This window comes from Bombina bombina, chromosome 7 (assembly GCF_027579735.1).
Source record: "Bombina bombina isolate aBomBom1 chromosome 7, aBomBom1.pri, whole genome shotgun sequence".
NCBI classification, from domain to species: domain Eukaryota; kingdom Metazoa; phylum Chordata; class Amphibia; order Anura; family Bombinatoridae; genus Bombina; species Bombina bombina.
The window spans coordinates 184,951,408-184,969,551 of NC_069505.1; the positions used below are offsets into that span (position 1 = coordinate 184,951,408).

The 18,144-nt window shown below is 39.6% G+C and overlaps 1 protein-coding gene across 3 annotated transcripts in view; it reads right to left on the reverse strand.

Moving 5' to 3' along the window:
• TOLLIP (toll interacting protein) overlaps window positions 1–18,144 on the reverse strand; it is a 133,902-nt gene that overhangs the window by 85,218 nt on the left and 30,540 nt on the right. Inside the window, exons 1-5 of one of the 3 annotated variants that reach the window (XM_053720478.1) lie at window positions 14,285–14,300; window positions 14,138–14,204; window positions 11,393–11,542; window positions 9,095–9,277; window positions 8,793–8,945 (exon numbers count right to left, since the gene is read on the reverse strand). In XM_053720478.1, coding sequence (XP_053576453.1) covers window positions 8,793–8,945; window positions 9,095–9,277; window positions 11,393–11,431 — 375 coding nt within the window. In that variant the 5' untranslated portion in view covers window positions 11,432–11,542; window positions 14,138–14,204; window positions 14,285–14,300. The other 2 variants (XM_053720477.1, XM_053720476.1) reach the window with 2 other exon arrangements.

Consider the following 18,144-nt stretch of genomic DNA (forward strand, 5'->3'; position numbering starts at 1 on the left):
CTTGGAGGTGTGTTTGTGGTCGTTATGTTGGAATACTGCCCTGCGGCCCAGTCTCCGAAGGGAGGGGATCATGCTCTGCTTCAGTATGTCACAGTACATGTTGCCATTCATGGTTCCCTCAATGAACTGTAGCTCCCCAGTGCCGGCAGCACTCATGCAGGCCCAGACCATGATACTCCCACCACCATGCTTGACTGTAGGCAAGACACACTTGTCTTTGTACTCCTCACCTGGTTGCCACCACACACGCTTGACACCATCTGAACCAAATAAGTTTATTTTGGTTTCATCGGACCACAGGACATAGTTCCAGTAATCCATGTCCTTAGTCTTTGGGCTTTCTTGTGCATCATATTTAGAGGAGGCTTCCTTCTGGGACGACAGCCATGCAGACCACTTTGATGCAGTGTGCGGCGTATGGTCTGAGCACTGACAGGCTGAACCCCCACCCCTTTAACCTCTGCAGCAATGCTTGCAGCACTCATACGTCTATCTCCAAACGACAACCTCTGGATATGATGCTGAGCATGTGCACTCAACTTCTTGTTCTGAGTGGAACCTGTCCTGTGAAATCGCTGTATGGTCTTGCCCACCGTGCTGTTGCTCAGTTTAATGGTCTTGGCAATCTTTTTATAGCCTAGGCCTTCATTATGTAGAGCAACAATTCTTTTTTTCAGATCCTCAGAGAGTTCTTTGCCATGAGGAGCCATGTTTAACTTCCAGTGACCAGTATGAGAGAGTGTGAGAGCGATAAAACCAAATCTAACACGCCTGCTCCCCATTCACACCTGAGACCATGGAACACTAACGACTCACATGACACACATACATACACATATACAGAGAAGAACAGAAAAGCACTCCAAAGGTCGTCACTTTATTTAGTGAACGTTTTCGGGCCCAAAATGACCCGTCCTCAGACTTAGGAGTGCTTTTCTGTTCTTCTCTGTATATTCTTTTTTGAATAGCACCCAAGGCTTCTGTGGACTTTAATATCTGGAGTGCACTTTGTTGGAATTTTTTTTACACACACACACATACATTATATATATTCCCATCACTATTAAATTTCTTGATTTAAAGAATTGACCACAATGTCACATCCCTTTTTCTTGGGGTTTAGCTATCAGCTTACAACAAATATATTAAGGCAGTGTAATTAGGCATATGCCATTTTTACCTAACATCCTTTATATAAGTTTTCAGATTATATTCATTAAGATATCTCTTCATGTTTCTATGGGTTATTCCCAATGAGTTGCTGATAGAGTTAATGACAAGTTTAAACATGTATATAGGTGAACCTGGATATCAAACTCTGTTTTTTCCTATTGTAACAGGTTACAGTGCTCTAGTTAGGAGAGGCGGTATCCCTTTAAAGGTCTCAGCAGCGATTTTCAGATGTGTATATAAGTCTAGCAATTCTAGTTAACTTTAGGTCTATGATTAAGGCAGTGATCTGCCAAAATGTGTAAGATGTTCTCATGCTGTGACCTTATTATGTTTGTTTTTAAACCCGTTTTAATCTCCATAAAAAAAAGATCCTGTTTTGACCTAAAACCATCAGGAGACTCCCCGGTTCTTTTTTTCTTTGTCTATTATAGATATCGATCTATCTATATACACACACACACATACTGTATATATCCCTCCCTTTCGTGTGCAAGTTAGGTCAACCATAGCCCAGCAATACCCAGTCTGGAGAAAGACGAGAAAGGGGTGTGACCACAAAAAGTCTGTGCCAAGCAGGTTTTAGATTCATATGGTTCTACTCCGAATGTGAATAAATCAATGCACTGGTAATTTTAAAGATGGATCCCAGACATCATAACAAAACCGTTCTTTCCACAGTTCATAAACCATTGGAATTGCAGAGTGAATTCAACTGGCTAAAGAATATCTGTTTAGAGACCACTTCCCAAAAAGAATTTTGTGAGGAGGAAGACATCTGCCTGGGAGTTCAAATGGGCTACAATATGAATTGCAGAAATAGCTCAGAAACGGTTTCTGCTAAACCCAGAACTTTCCACTGTGTAAGTTGTATTACATGAAAGGGCGAAAAAAAAAAACATAATTTATGCTTACCTGATAAATTCCTTTCTTCTGTTGTGTGATCAGTCCACGGGTCATCATTACTTCTGGGATATAACTCCTCCCCAACAGGAAATGCAAGAGGATTCACCCAGCAGAGCTGCATATAGCTCCTCCCCTCTACGTCAGTCCCAGTCATTCGACCAAGAATCAACGAGAAAGGAGTAACCAAGGGTGAAGTGGTGACTGGAGTATAATTTAAAAGATATTTACCTGCCTTAAAACCGGGCGGGCCGTGGACTGATCACACAACAGAAGAAAGGAATTTATCAGGTAAGCATAAATTATGTTTTCTTCTGTTATGTGTGATCAGTCCACGGGTCATCATTACTTCTGGGATACCAATACCAAAGCAAAAGTACACGGATGACGGGAGGGATAGGCAGGCTCATTATACAGAAGGAACCACTGCCTGAAGAACCTTTCTCCCAAAAATAGCCTCCGAAGAAGCAAAAGTGTCAAATTTGTAAAATTTGGAAAAAGTATGAAGCGAAGACCAAGTTGCAGCCTTGCAAATCTGTTCAACAGAGGCCTCATTCTTAAAGGCCCAAGTGGAAGCCACAGCTCTAGTGGAGTGAGCTGTAATTCTTTCAGGAGGCTGCTGTCCAGCAGTCTCATAGGCTAAACGTATTATGCTACGAAGCCAAAAAGAGAGAGAGGTAGCAGAAGCTTTTTGACCTCTCCTCTGTCCAGAGTAAACGACAAACAAGGAAGAAGTTTGGCGAAAATCTTTAGTTGCCTGCAAGTAGAACTTGAGGGCACGAACTACATCCAGATTGTGTAAAAGACGTTCCTTCTTTGAAGAAGGATTTGGACACAAGGATGGGACAACAATCTCTTGATTGATGTTCCTGTTAGTGACTACCTTAGGTAAGAACCCAGGTTTAGTACGCAGAACTACCTTGTCTGAGTGAAAAATCAGATAAGGGGAATCACAATGTAAGGCTGATAACTCAGAGACTCTTCGAGCCGAGGAAATAGCCATTAAAAACAGAACTTTCCAAGATAACATTTTTATATCAATGGAATGAAGGGGTTCAAACGGAACACCCTGTAAAACGTTAAGAACTAAGTTTAAACTCCATGGTGGAGCAACAGCTTTAAACACAGGCTTGATCCTAGCTAAAGCCTGACAAAAGGACTGGACGTCTGGATTTTCTGACAGACGTCTGTGTAACAAGATGGACAGAGCTGAAATCTGTCCCTTTAATGAACTAGCTGATAAACCCTTTTCTAAACCTTCTTGTAGAAAAGACAATATCCTAGCGATCCTAACCTTACTCCAGGAGTAACCTTTGGATTCGCACCAGTATAGGTATTTCCGCCATATTTTATGGTAAATCCTTCTGGTAACAGGCTTCCTAGCCTGAATCAGGGTATCAATAACCGACTCAGAAAAACCACGTTTTGATAAAATCAAGCGTTCAATTTCCAAGCAGTCAGCTTCAGAGAAGTTAGATTTTGATGTTTGAATGGACCCTGTATCAGAAGGTCCTGTCTTAGAGGTAGAGACCAAGGCGGACAGGATGACATGTCCACTAGATCTGCATACCAAGTCCTGCGTGGCCAAGCAGGTGCTATTAGAATTACTGATGCTCTCTCTTGTTTGATTTTGGCAATCAATCGAGGAAGCAGCGGGAAGGGTGGAAACACATAAGCCATCCTGAAGTTCCAAGGTGCTGTCAAAGCATCTATCAGAACTGCTCCCGGATCCCTGGATCTGGACCCGTAGCGAGGAAGTTTGGCGTTCTGGCGAGACGCCATGAGATCTATCTCTGGTTTGCCCCAACGTCGAAGTATTTGGGCAAAGACCTCCGGATGAAGTTCCCACTCCCCCGGATGAAGAGTCTGGCGACTCAAGAAATCCGCCTCCCAGTTCTCCACTCCCGGGATGTGGATTGCTGACAGGTGGCAAGAGTGAGACTCTGCCCAGCGAATTATCTTTGATACTTCCATCATTGCTAGGGAGCTTCTTGTCCCTCCCTGATGGTTGATGTAAGCTACAGTCGTGATGTTGTCCGACTGAAACCTGATGAACCCCCGAGTTATTAACTGGGGCCAAGCCAGAAGGGCATTGAGAACTGCTCTCAATTCCAGAATGTTTATTGGAAGGAGACTCTCCTCCTGATTCCATAGTCCCTGAGCCTTCAGAGAATTCCAGACAGCGCCCCAACCTAGTAGGCTGGCGTCTGTTGTTACAATTGTCCAGTCTGGCCTGCTGAATGGCATCCCCCTGGACAGGTGTGGCCGATGAAGCCACCATAGAAGAGAATTTCTGGTCTCTTGATTCAGATTCAGAGTAGGGGACAAATCTGAGTAATCCCCATTCCACTGACTTAGCATGCATAATTGCAGCGGTCTGAGGTGTAGGCGTGCAAAAGGTACTATGTCCATTGCCGCTACCATTAAGCCGATCACCTCCATGCATTGAGCTACTGACGGGTGTTGAATGGAATGAAGGACGCGGCATGCATTTTGAAGTTTTGTTAACCTGTCTTCTGTCAGGTAAATCTTCATTTCTACAGAATCTATAAGAGTCCCCAAGAATGGAACTCTTGTGAGAGGAAATAGAGAACTCTTCTTTTCGTTCACTTTCCATCCATGCGACCTTAGAAATGCCAGAACTAACTCTGTATGAGACTTGGCAGTTTGAAAGCTTGAAGCTTGTATTAGAATGTCGTCTAGGTACGGAGCTACCGAAATCCCTCGCGGTCTCAGTACCGCTAGAAGGGCACCCAGAACCTTTGTGAAGATTCTTGGAGCCGTAGCCAATCCGAATGGAAGAGCTACAAACTGGTAGTGCCTGTCTAAGAAGGCAAACCTTAGATACCGGTGATGATCTTTGTGGATCGGTATGTGAAGGTAAGCATCCTTTAAATCCACTGTGGTCATGTACTGACCCTCTTGGATCATGGGTAAGATTGTCCGAATAGTTTCCATTTTGAACGATGGAACTCTTAGGAATTTGTTTAGAGTCTTTAAATCTAAGATTGGCCTGAAAGTTCCCTCTTTTTTGGGAACCACAAACAGGTTTGAGTAGAACCCTTGTCCTTGTTCCGACCACGGAACCGGATGGATCACTCCCATTGTTAACAGATCTTGTACGCAGCGTAGAAACGCTTCTTTCTTTATCTGGTTTGTTGACAACCTTGACAGATGAAATCTCCCTCTTGGGGGAGATAATTTGAAGTCTAGAAGGTATCCCTGAGATATGATCTCTAGTGCCCAGGGATCCTGAACATCTCTTGCCCAGGCCTGGGCGAAGAGAGAGAGTCTGCCCCCTACTAGATCCGGTCCCGGATCGGGGGCTCTCGGTTCATGCTGTCTTTGGGGCAGCAGCAGGTTTCCTGGCCTGTTTGCTTTTGTTCCAGGACTGGTTAGGCTTCCAGCCTTGCCTGTAACGAGCAACAGCTCCTTCCTGTTTTGGTGCAGTGGAGGTTGATGCTGCTCCTGTTTTGAAATTCCGAAAGGGACGAAAATTAGACTGTCTAGCCTTAGCTTTGGCCTTGTCTTGAGGTAGGGCGTGGCCCTTACCTCCCGTAATGTCAGCGATAATTTCTTTCAAACCGGGCCCGAATAAGGACTGCCCCTTGAAAGGTATATTAAGTAATTTGGACTTAGAAGTAACATCAGCTGACCAGGATTTTAGCCACAGTGCCCTGCGTGCCTGTATGGCGAATCCTGAGTTCTTAGCCGTAAGTTTGGTTAAATGTACTACGGCCTCCGAAATGAAAGAATTAGCTAGTTTAAGGACTCTAAGCCTGTCCGTAATGTCGTCTAGCGTAGAGGAACTAAGGTTCTCTTCAAGCGACTCAATCCAAAATGCTGCCGCAGCCGTAATCGGCGCGATACATGCAAGGGGTTGTAATATAAAACCTTGTTGAACAAACATTTTCTTAAGGTAACCCTCTAATTTTTTATCCATTGGATCTGAGAAAGCACAGCTATCCTCCACCGGGATAGTGGTACGCTTAGCTAAAGTAGAAACTGCTCCCTCCACCTTGGGGACCGTTTGCCATAAGTCCCGAGTGGTGGCGTCTATTGGAAACATCTTTCTAAATATTGGAGGGGGTGAGAACGGCACACCGGGTCTATCCCACTCCTTAGTAACAATTTCAGTTAGTCTCTTAGGTATAGGAAAAACGTCAGTACTCGCCGGTACCGCAAAGTATTTATCCAACCTACACAGTTTCTCTGGTATTGCAACAGTGTTACAATCGTTGAGAGCTGCTAAGACCTCCCCTAGTAGTACACGGAGGTTCTCCAATTTAAATTTAAAATTTGAAATATCTGAGTCCAATCTGTTTGGATCAGAACCGTCACCCACAGAATGAAGCTCTCCGTCCTCATGCTCTGCGAGCTGTGACGCAGTATCAGACATGGCCCTAGTATTGTCAGCGCACTCTGTTCTCACCCCAGAGTGATCACGCTTGCCTCTTAGTTCAGGTAATTTAGACAAAACTTCAGTCATAACAGTAGCCATATCTTGTAATGTTATCTGTAATGGCCGCCCAGATGTACTAGGCGCCAAAATATCACGCACCTCCCGGGCGGGAGATGCAGGTACTGTCGCGTGAGGCGAGTTAGTCGGCATAACTCTCCCCTCGCTGTTTGGTGAAATTTGTTCACATTGTACAGATTGACTTTTATTTAAAGTAGCATCAATACAGATAGTACATAAATTTCTATTGGGCTCCACCTTGGCATTGGAACAAATGACACAGATATCTTCCTCTGAGTCAGACATGTTTAACACACTAGCAAAAAAACTTACAACTTGGTTATAATCTTTTTTAGCAAAAAAACGCACTGTGCCTCAAAGAGGTACTAACGATTAAATGACAGTTGAAATAATGAACTGAAAAACAGTTATTGCATCAAACTTTAAAACAACACAACTTTTAGTAAAGGTTTGTTCCCATTAGTAAAAAACAACACTAATTAAATTTGTACATAAGAAAACAAAACAACGTTTTTTATACACAGTCACTATAAGAATTCTCACAGCTCTGCTGAGAGAATTTACCTCCCTTCAAAGAAGTTTGAAGACCCCTGAGATCTGTCAGAGATGAACCGGATCATGCAGGAAATATAAAAGTAGCTGACTGGAATTTTTTGATGCGTAGCAAAGAGCGCCAAAAACGGCCCCTCCCTCTCCCACACAGCAGTGAAGAGAAACGAAACTGTCACAATTAAAGCAAAAAACTGCCAAGTGGAAAATAATGCCCAAATATTTATTCACACAGTACCTCAGCAATGTAAACGATTCTACATTCCAGCAAAAACGTTTAACATGAGAATAGTTATTAAAAGGATTAGTGACCTTTAACACAGTAGTTCCGGTGAAATACCATCCCCAGAATACTGAAGTGTATACATACATGTCATTTTAACGGTATGGCAGGCTTTTCTCATCAATTCCATTCAGAAAATAAAAACTGCCACATACCTCAATGCAGATTCATCTGCCCGCTGTCCCCTGATCTGAAGCCTTTACCTCCCTCAGATGGTCGAGAACAGCAATATGATCTTAACGACTCCGGTTAAAATCATAGTAAAAAATCTCTGTCAGATTCTTCCTCAAACTCTGCCAGAGAAGTAATAACACGCTCCGGTGCTATTTTAAAATAACAAACTTTTGATTGAAGTCATAAAAACTAAGTATAATCACCATAGTCCTCTCACACATCCTATCTAGTCGTTGGGTGCAAGAGAATGACTGGGACTGACGTAGAGGGGAGGAGCTATATGCAGCTCTGCTGGGTGAATCCTCTTGCATTTCCTGTTGGGGAGGAGTTATATCCCAGAAGTAATGATGACCCGTGGACTGATCACACATAACAGAAGAAATAATGAAAGTATATTTATAAGTTGTTTCTTAACAGAGACAGAAAATCACCTTGTGATTTTGATATAAAAGATGTTTAGTTATGCTAAAACTATTCTTGAGTCTAGTCCAAGGCAATGTAGTTTACAAATTAGTTTGTGGGAGGGGACAGTATAAATATGTGCGTCACATAACATTGCTATTTGGTAAATGGCTATAGAGCTCAACATGGCATCAACACACTATAAACTACAACTTACCCAATAAACACAGTATATCCCAACACACACGGTAATATGCTCACTGAAATTAATCAAAACATCTCCACTGTACACACAAATATAGGGAACCAGTATTAGCATTCTATATACGCAAAGACATATCGTAAAACAGAATAAATGCGCTACCAGGGTTAGCAAACTTCTGTCATAAGCGCCCAAGAGGGAACTCATAAATTTGCTAGCACTCCGCCTCATGACTACCACTATACTGCTTAGTTTAAAAATTTGCAGCAACTGTAGTGCTTCAGAAATGATTTTTCTTAAGAATCGATGTTGATATATTATAATGGTATAAAAAAAAATAGATTTAATGTTACTTTACAAATAAAAAGTACCATGCACACTAAGAGATTACCAATTTGGGCACACACACAAAACCATTCACCACCCCTGCGCTATAACAATAGGTGTTTCTAACCAATGCAGCAGTCAGAGGACATATACCCAACAGTACTTATATCAAAGCACCTTCCTACCTTTGCCCTGTTTTATATTGCCACCTTAAACCACTTTATATAATGCCATCAGATTAAGTGTCTGAGGCTCTAAGCTTTGAGGTGTTACAACTTCATAATGTCCTTATCTGGGCTCACCGTGTAGGACATCACCAGGTTTATCATGCCCTCCTTGTCATCTCCTTGCCTTCCACTAAGGCTGAACCATTCATCTACGACTTTCCCTTCCTTCAAGGTCTCTGGGATGGTAATATGTGTCCAGGCAATACGGTCATCCATGGAAAATGCTCTCTGTAAATTAGAAAGAATATCATATATGAAGTTAGGAACAAACAACCATTTGCCAGCTCCTACTGCAAATGAAAATAGATCAAGATAAAGGAATGCGAGTGAGGAGTTCACCTGCACAGTTTTAAAAATGTAACTTTGCATTTACTAACCTCATCAAAAATTTCCAGGTAAAATGAATCTACTCCAGGTGGAACAGTGCATTGGATCACCTTGTTCCACCGGGGGTTCTTAGCACCGTTGTGAGCAGTGGGGGTCTCATACACTGCATACCCTAAACGGACTCGACAGTAGGGGTCCATTCTAGTCATTCCATAATTCTTAGCAAGCTTCGCCTGAATCACCAGTGGAAGAAAATTTTTCAAAAGGTTAATTAAAGTTTATGAGAAAAGAAAAACTCTTATTGTTAAAGGGATATTAAACCCCCAAAAAAATTCTCATGATTCAGATAGAGAATACAATTTTAAACATTCCAATTTACTTCTAATTTCGAATTTGCTTCATTCTTTAGATATCCTTTGTTAAAGAAAGAGTAATGCACATTGGCGAGCCAATCACATGAGGCATCTATGTGCAGCCACCAATCAGCAGCTACTGGGCCTATCTAGATATGTTTTTCAAGAGAATGAAGCAAATTAGGTAATAGAAGTAAATTAGAAAGTTGTTTAAAATGATATTCTCTATCTGAATCAAAGATTTTTTTGGGGTTTAATGTCCCTTTAAGGACAGTATAGCAAACAGGTCTCCCCTATAAATTACAAACACTTGTAGAAGAGCATATACCATGGTACGGTTTTAAATAAAAAACCTCTAAAATAACAAATAGATAGGAGTAGAAATAATAATAATAATAATAATATGATGAAGATGTGGATACTCCTCTTTACTAAAGACCGCTGCCGTCCCACAGTCTCAAGCAAATGAAGTAGTGTACAGGAGGCACTGGACCAGGGGGAACATCAAGTATTGGAAACTGCTTAGGTACTCTCCAAATTGACCACGAAGTGTGCAGTTTCTTAGCAACACTAGAAGAAAGCTCACAATAATGTAGTATGCCAGTGAAGAGAATAACCAAAAAGAAAAGTACTCACAGGATATATAGGTGATGATCGGTCAATTTATTGAAGATACAAAATTACAGCTCCTTAATGTAAAATATTATCAATATTCAAGTATTAATCCCAATGCATTTCAATGGTATTCCACCGCGTTTTTCAAAAGCTTAAAAAAGTTTCAACAAAAAAAAGCTAGAGACACTTCCGCTACCATATCGGTTTAAATACATACAAGAAACACCATCCCTTCCGGGATTCAATTAAAGGGTCATGATACCCAAATGTTGAAACACTTGAAAGCGATGCAGTATAGCTCTAAAAGGCGGACTAGAAAATATCACCTGAACATCTCTATGTAAAAAAGAAAGATATTTTACCTCAAAAGTTCCTCAGTAGCCACATCCCATTGTAAAGGACTTCTAAGAAGCAAATCAGTATGTCTGTCCTGGGACAGGCAAAGGAGCAAGCTTCTTGAACACTCATCTTATTTCCCTATTCAGTTTAAATAAGTTTACTATGAAATCTCATGAGAGTTAAGTGAAATCTCATGAGATCACAATAACAGAGTTCATGACCTCAGCACTGCTGATGCTGATTGGCTGCTGTTAATTTCTTCATTATTATTTTTTTACCTGCAGCAGCTGAGTATAACTTTTTACACAGAACTTACTCTGCTGAGCTGAGGAAGTTGTGAGGTAAAATATCTTCTTTTTTTACATAGAGATGCTCAGGTGATATTTTCCTGTCAGCTTTTTACAGTTATACTGCATCAGTTTCAAGTGATTTAGCATATGAGTATTATGGCCCTTCAAGTGTTCCGGGTCAAGGATGTTACAATAAAACATTTTGTTTAAAAAAAACCAAAAAAAAAACCACAAAATGTAAATACATCGTTTTAAAATATTACCCATTTAAAACATAAATTTTCAAAGCATATAAAAAAACATTTAAAGTTATAAAATGAACTTAATTTTTTTTTATGCTTTGAAAATTTTGTATGCATTTAAACCGCTATGGTAGCGGAAGGGTCTATAGCTTTTTTGTTGAAGCTTTAAACTTTTGAAAAAAGGTGGTGGAATACTGTTGAAACGCATTGGTATTAAAATAACTACTTTTGCTAATATTTTACATGAATGAGCTGCAATTTCATATCTTCAATAAACTGGTGGATTATCACCTTTATATCCTGTGATTAATTTTTTTTTTTTTCTCTTCACTGACATATTTCATTATTGTGAGCTTTCTTCTAGTGTTGCTGAGAAACCCCTCACTTTGTGGTCAATTTGGAGAGTACCTAAGGAGTTTCCAATACTTGATGCACCCCCTGGTCCAGCACCTCCTAAACAAGACTACTTGGTACTGTTTTGAACGCAAGATGTGACAGCACTGACGTACCTGAACAACAGTGATGCTAAGTCGTCCCATGGTTCCCATTGCTCCAGAGTACTGCAACTGCTGAGCAGCCTGGGCGTCCTGTTGAATCTGTTGTTGCTGCTGAGTTGGGGTGATGCGCAGAAAGTCCTGGGGCAGTTCTCCAATGAAAACCTATAAACATATGTATTAGACACAGAAAGGAAGAGAGTGAGTGACAAAGAACTTTATGTCTGTCCCACCTAAACTAACACACCCTACACAGTCAGTGAAAGGAATGTTATAAAGTGCAACTACTGACGTAGCTTAAAGGGACGTTAAATAGCTCTTGCATTTGTGTAAATCTTGTGCTTCTCTCCCTAGAGAGGTAAGAAAAAAAAAGTTTTTTAAAGTGCTGCAAATTACCTAAATCAGCTATTTGTTTTCTTTTTTGCAACATTCTGAAAAATTACTTGAAGAACTTGCTTTTGGGTTTTTACAGGCAGTGTGGAAAACACTATTGCTTACATAAACCAAAATAAAAAACAAAACCAAAAAAAACTCTAGCACTCTAGAAACGCAAATGAAATGTCTAAATACATTAGACATTTGTATGTTGTATGTCAAATCGCCTTTAAGGGTTGTGTTGGGGGAACTTGCTGGCATTTTATAGCTAAGTACATCATCATAAGTTTAAAAAGGGAATAGCGTTCAATGTATATGATCAGACAATAGAGAAACATTCAGATATACAAAAGAAACTGATTAGCAAGAGGAAAAATAGATATTGCCATATACATGCGTAAGAGCCGCAAGATCATTAAATGGCTTAGCCATGCAAATCCTTTAGAGTGCCATTAGCATCACCGAGCCTGCATTACATGGCAAAACAAATCTGCTTAACCTCTTCAACATTAGGAAGTGCCATTAAAACAGCTAAACAATGATCTGTAAAAAGGAAATAGTTATGTATAAATAAATAAATAGCAATAGTTTACTAAATGTCTTTTTCAGACCTGGTTAATTTGTTGGTTTTTACAAATAACATTGAGTATAAAAAAGAAAAGTGGGGTATTGGGTGGGCTGTGTAGGCAGGCTGACAATAGCCAGTTAAAGAAAACAAACTGATGAGAAACTTTATACGCACATGTATATCATATGTTTACATAAAGATATATGTACATATTAACAATCTGCACAAACATACAGATATCCAGTAAACAAAACAAAAAAAAAAGTAAAACCCATACAAATGTGCGTAAACATGAGAAGGGTTACACGTAAAACAAATACAATGTTGCAAATTTAAATTGAAAAAAAAAAAAAACAGATGAAAGGACATATATAAAATATGATAATGTATTAAGAAACCAGAATTCAGGCAGCCCTGCCACTATAGTGTTAACATTTCAAATGTTTTTCTTTCCAGGGTATAAAACTGCCCTAGAAAGCCTTTATTCCGAGGTACACACACCAAGTGCTACACAAAGCATTGATTTAACTCACATAGTGTTATAACCCCTAGTCTACCTGAAATAAACATGCACCAACGACTTAACCTTTCACTGCCCATATGGGTGTTCAATCGGTTAAATTATGCCCCGTGTAAACCTTGCATGAGTTATTTAAAAAGGACAGTCTACTCCAGGATTTTTACAGTTTAAATTTTTAATTTTTTTTAAAAAAAAATGATAATCCCTTTATTACATATTCCCCAGTTTTGCATAACCAACACACTTATATTAATATACTTTTTTACCTTTGTGATTACTTTTATCTCAGTGCTTTTGACAGACAGTGCCCTCTCATAAGTAACTCCACGGGCAGGAGCACAATGTTATCTATATGTTACACATGAACTAACCCCCTCTAATTGTGAAAAAAACTGTCAAATGCATTGACATAAGAGGCGGTCTTCAAGGGCTTAGAAATTAGCATTTTAGCCTACCTAGGTTCAGCTTTCAACATAGAATACCAAGAAAATAAAGCAAATTTGATGATAAAAGTAAGCTGGAAAGTTGTTTAAAATTGCATGTCCTATCTTAATCATGAAAGTTTAATTTGGACTAGACTGTCCCTTTAAACATGTGACTGGCCATTATCTTTAGAGGCTTAGTGCCTGGGTTACTGAGCATGTCACACTTTAAAGGACCAGTCAACAGAATTAGATTTGCATAATCAACAAATGCAAGATAACAAGACAATGCAATAGCACTTAGTCTGAACTTCAAAATGAGAGTAGTAGATTTTTTTTCTGACAATTTTAAGTTATGTCTATTTCCACTCCCCCTGTACCATGTGACAGCCATCAGCTAATCACAAATGCATAAATTCTTCTGTGAATTCTTGCACATGCTCAGTAAGAGCTGGTGACTTAAAAAGTTTAAATATAAAAAGACTGTGCACATTTTGTTAATGGAAGTAAATTGGAAAGTTGTTTAAAACTGCATGTGCTATCTGAATCAGGAAATTTTAATTTTGATTTGAGTGTCCCTTTAAGTGTTGCACATAGTGTCAGGGGTGACGGAAAAGTGTAGGAAGACAGCAATGTGGAGCCGCTGCAGCCGGATACAAGTAATGCACACCACCAAAGGTGAGAGGTGCCACTGTGACCCCAGCACCTCTATACAAGTAAAATAACATGTCCAGAAGTGTATTCTGCCTTGTGTCAAAACCAAATTTTTTTAAACGCCTGGCACGTATTGTACCCTTTATAGTATGAATCTATAAAATGGTGATAACACAAGGAGATGGAACATCAGTTGAAACTACCCAAAGAGATGATTATACCTTGGTTGACAGTCCGTACAGAGGGCAACTGGTAACTATTTTCCACAAATGCAAACGTTGCTTCTTCCTGTAATGAACATGCTAAACCTTAGTGAGTGGGAAACCAAATGAATTCCTTTCACCTATTTTGAAGATAAAAGCCTCAACCTTTCAGAAATGCTTCAGAATATCTAAGGTGTGCTTGCATGGTTGGTTGTCAGACTCCCTGAAAAGCGTCATAAGGCAAAGTGGTTTTTCAAGTACGCCTTGTACAGTGAGCGCAATATATTTCCACGCAACATAAAACTCTCACATTCCTATCTTGAAACATAAGAAATGAAACAGATATATACTATTTATATTACACCTACATAAATACTACTGTGCAAAAGTCTTAGGTAGGTGTGAAAAAATGCTTTTAAAAATAGAAATGTTAATAGTTTATTTTTATCAATTAGGAGAATGCAGAAAAATCTAAATCAATTCAATATTTGGTATGACCACCCTTTGCCTACAAAGCAGCGTAAATTCTTCTAGCTACACTTGCACACTATTTTTGGGAACACGGAAGATGGGTGTGTTCCAAAGTTCTAGGACAATTAACCACTGTTCTGTGGTTTTAGGCAGCCTCAGTTGCTTAATGTAATCCCAGACATACTCAAAGATAGTGAGATCAGGGCTCTGTGGGGGGCATATCATCACTTCCAGGGCTCCTTGTTCTAAATTACTTTGGCCCCAAATTTATTTTGTAGTATGACAACGACCACAAACATACAGGCAATCAGATGCCTCCCTGAAGGTATTGCATGACGGATAAGTATCTGCCTGTATCTCGCATTGAGGAGACCACAATTCTGACCAAATCCCAAACTCTATTTTCAGAAAAGCAGCCTTAAAGGGACAGTCAAGTCCAAAATAAAACTTTCCTGATTCAGATACAGCATGTATAAACAAATTTCCAATTTACTATTATCACCAATTTTGCTTTGTTCTCTTGGTATTTTTAGTTGAAAGCTAAACCTAGAAAGGCTCATATGATAATTTCTAAGCCCTTGAAGGCCGCCTCTTATCACGTTTTTTTTTTTTTTTTTATTTGCTTTTCCCAACAGGGGAGAGCTAGATCATGTGAGCCATATAGCTAACATTGTGATCACGCCCGTGGCTTCTGGCAAACACTGCACTAATTGGCTAAAATGAAAGTCAATAGATAATAAATAAAATGTGTCATGTGATCAGGGGGCTTAGATTCAAGTTAATCACAGAGGTAAAAAGCATATTAATATAACAGTGTTGGTCATGCAAAACTGGGGACTCTATACTATAAATGCGTTTGTAACGAGTCCGTCGGTGTCGCCAGTTGCACACGCATCCTCAAAAGAATGTTGGCAGCACGAGGCAGCCAAAAGAATGTTGGTTGCGTGCGCAGCCAAAAGAATTTGCTGCATCCAGGTAGATTCCGAAAATGGCCAATAAATATGGGATACACCTTGCATTCAATCTTCAGTGTGCGGCGGACGATCGCATGAAGAGGAGCTTCCACACCGCCGAGGATCACAACATCTGGGAAGACCGCTCCGCACCGCTGCACAGTGCTGCCTTTGTTGTGGATGAAGATAGAAGATGATGGACCTGCCTGGAAGAAGACCTTCTCCACTGAACTTCAGGAACTGTGAGTAACTATTTGGGGTTAGTGTTAGTTTTTTTATGGGTTGGGGGTTATTTTTAAGATTAGGGATTTGGGCTATGTGAAAGAGCTGAATGCCCATTTAAAGGACTGTAAAGTACCCTTTTAAGGGCAATGCCCATACAAATGTCCCTTTAGGGGCAATGGGTAGTTTAGTTTTTTGGGGGGGTTTAGTTTATTTTTAATGTAAAAGAGCTGATTTCTTTAGGGCAATGCCCTACAAAAAGCCCCTTTAAGGGCTATTGGTAGTTTAGCATTAGATTAGGGTTTTATTTTGAGTGTGTTTTTTTTTTAAAGGGGGTATTAAATTAGGAGTATTTTTATTTTTGATAATGTAGTTTGTTTTTTTCTGTAATTTTAGCTTTTTTATTCTTTATAATTTTAGCATTTTGATTTTCATTTTAGTACTTTTAGGTATTTGTTTAATTTAGATTTTTAAATAATTTAACATTTTAATTTAATTAGGGTTAAATTATGGGGGTGTTAGGTTAGGGGGATAGTTAGAAAAAAAAAATACTTAGCGTTCTGGTGTGGGTTGGCGGTTTAGAGGTTGTTTTAATTAGTTTTTTGCAATGTGTTTTTTTTTTGCGGTTTAGTATTTTTAATATATTAATTAGTTTTTTGCGTTTTATTTAAATGGCAGAATAAGAGTTAATTCATTTATAAATTACATTACGATCTTTGTGTTTGGCGGTTTAGTGGTTAATAAGTGTATTATTTAAATTGCGATGTGGGGGGGGGATGTCAGATTAGGGGTAATTAATTTTATTAGTTGTAGTTTTGGAGGTATGGCGGTAATATGGGTGGCTTTGCGGTTTAGTGGTTAATAACTTTTTTTTTTTTTAGGTAGATTGCGATGGGGGGGGGGGGGGGGGGGGATTCTCAGATTAGGGGTTATCAATTTTATTATTAGTTGCGACTTTTTCAGGATTATTATTTATACTATATAGGCATAGAGGTTTTTCTTATTATGTGAGAATAATGCAAGATCGGATCGATGACATTTATTATGTGTTAGGCACAAATATCGATTGACTGGGGAGATTACACGAGACTATCTTTATTGATGCGTAGCAAGCCTATTTGCCATATTGACAGACTGGTCCGCTATGTGTGGTGTGTTAGATACTGTTGCCTCGAGGGGTGGAGGCAGATGCACCATTGATTTATGTGATTGGTTGTTTGAGCCAGCACCTTTTGTGTTGATCATTGCCATTGGCGGGGGTTATTAAGTCACATTCGTGCCCACACAGTCTTATTCGACCTTGTCACACTAGCTGCTGTCTGGATTTTCAGTTATATTTGTTGCTGACCCTGAACTTTGCATTTTAAATCACTTTTAAACACTTTCAATGCACTTAGACTGATACACATTAACACACACCAATACATATTATTGATTGACAGTTTTTTATCCTATCAAATGAATTGACCTTTGGTCCTTAACCTATCAGGAGACTGGTTTCTCCTGATCACACACGCAGATCACAGTGATTGGGTAGCTCACAGGGGGGAGGGTTTTGTTCACCTTTAAATGTTTGATATTTTGTAATGTTCTTTGTCAGAGGAAGGGACTGTTTTTGTCCCAAAACGTCACTAATAAAATTGCTATCACATTGATGACCGCAGTCCAGTGAGTGCTTAACCTTTCTAAAAAAAAATATATATATATATATATATATATATATATATATATATATATATTTATTAGGGCTGCACGTTTAACCGCACATGCAGTTTTAAACCACGATTAATCGCTGTGGTTTAAAAAACGCGTGAGTACGTGATTTTCTTGAAAAAAATAATAAATTCTTTAATCTTCATGAAAACGGAGGCGGAGAGGGAGGATGAGAGGCGGACCAGGGTGCAGCTGTGGGCGGACCTGAGAATGCCCGCAAAATGGCCATTTTTGCAGAGAATTACGAGTGTGTGGCAGCAATTGGCTTTCATCCTGACCTGCAGTCATCATGCAGCTGGATAGTCCTCAGTCAGCACTTTTCAGATTTCTTTCTACATGCTGCACACACTGCTTCATATATTACTCTTACCACAGGTAGACTAACTGCCCAAGAAAACATGGGCAATGTGGTAAGAACTGGCCAGCTAATTTAAATTAGCTTTGTTTGTATGTTTTGAGTTAATTTGTTATGTACTACTACCTCCTGTATATAACTGTGTTGATGTGTTCTACTTCTTAGTGGTCTTTTATATAGATCTACTATTACAGAATAGCTGTGACTAGTGTGTGATTGTATATGACAGGTTGCAGGATGTCAGGATTGACCTTGTCAATGCAATATCCCTCATGTTTCCCTGGACAGTGTGTGCATTCATTGTACTTACT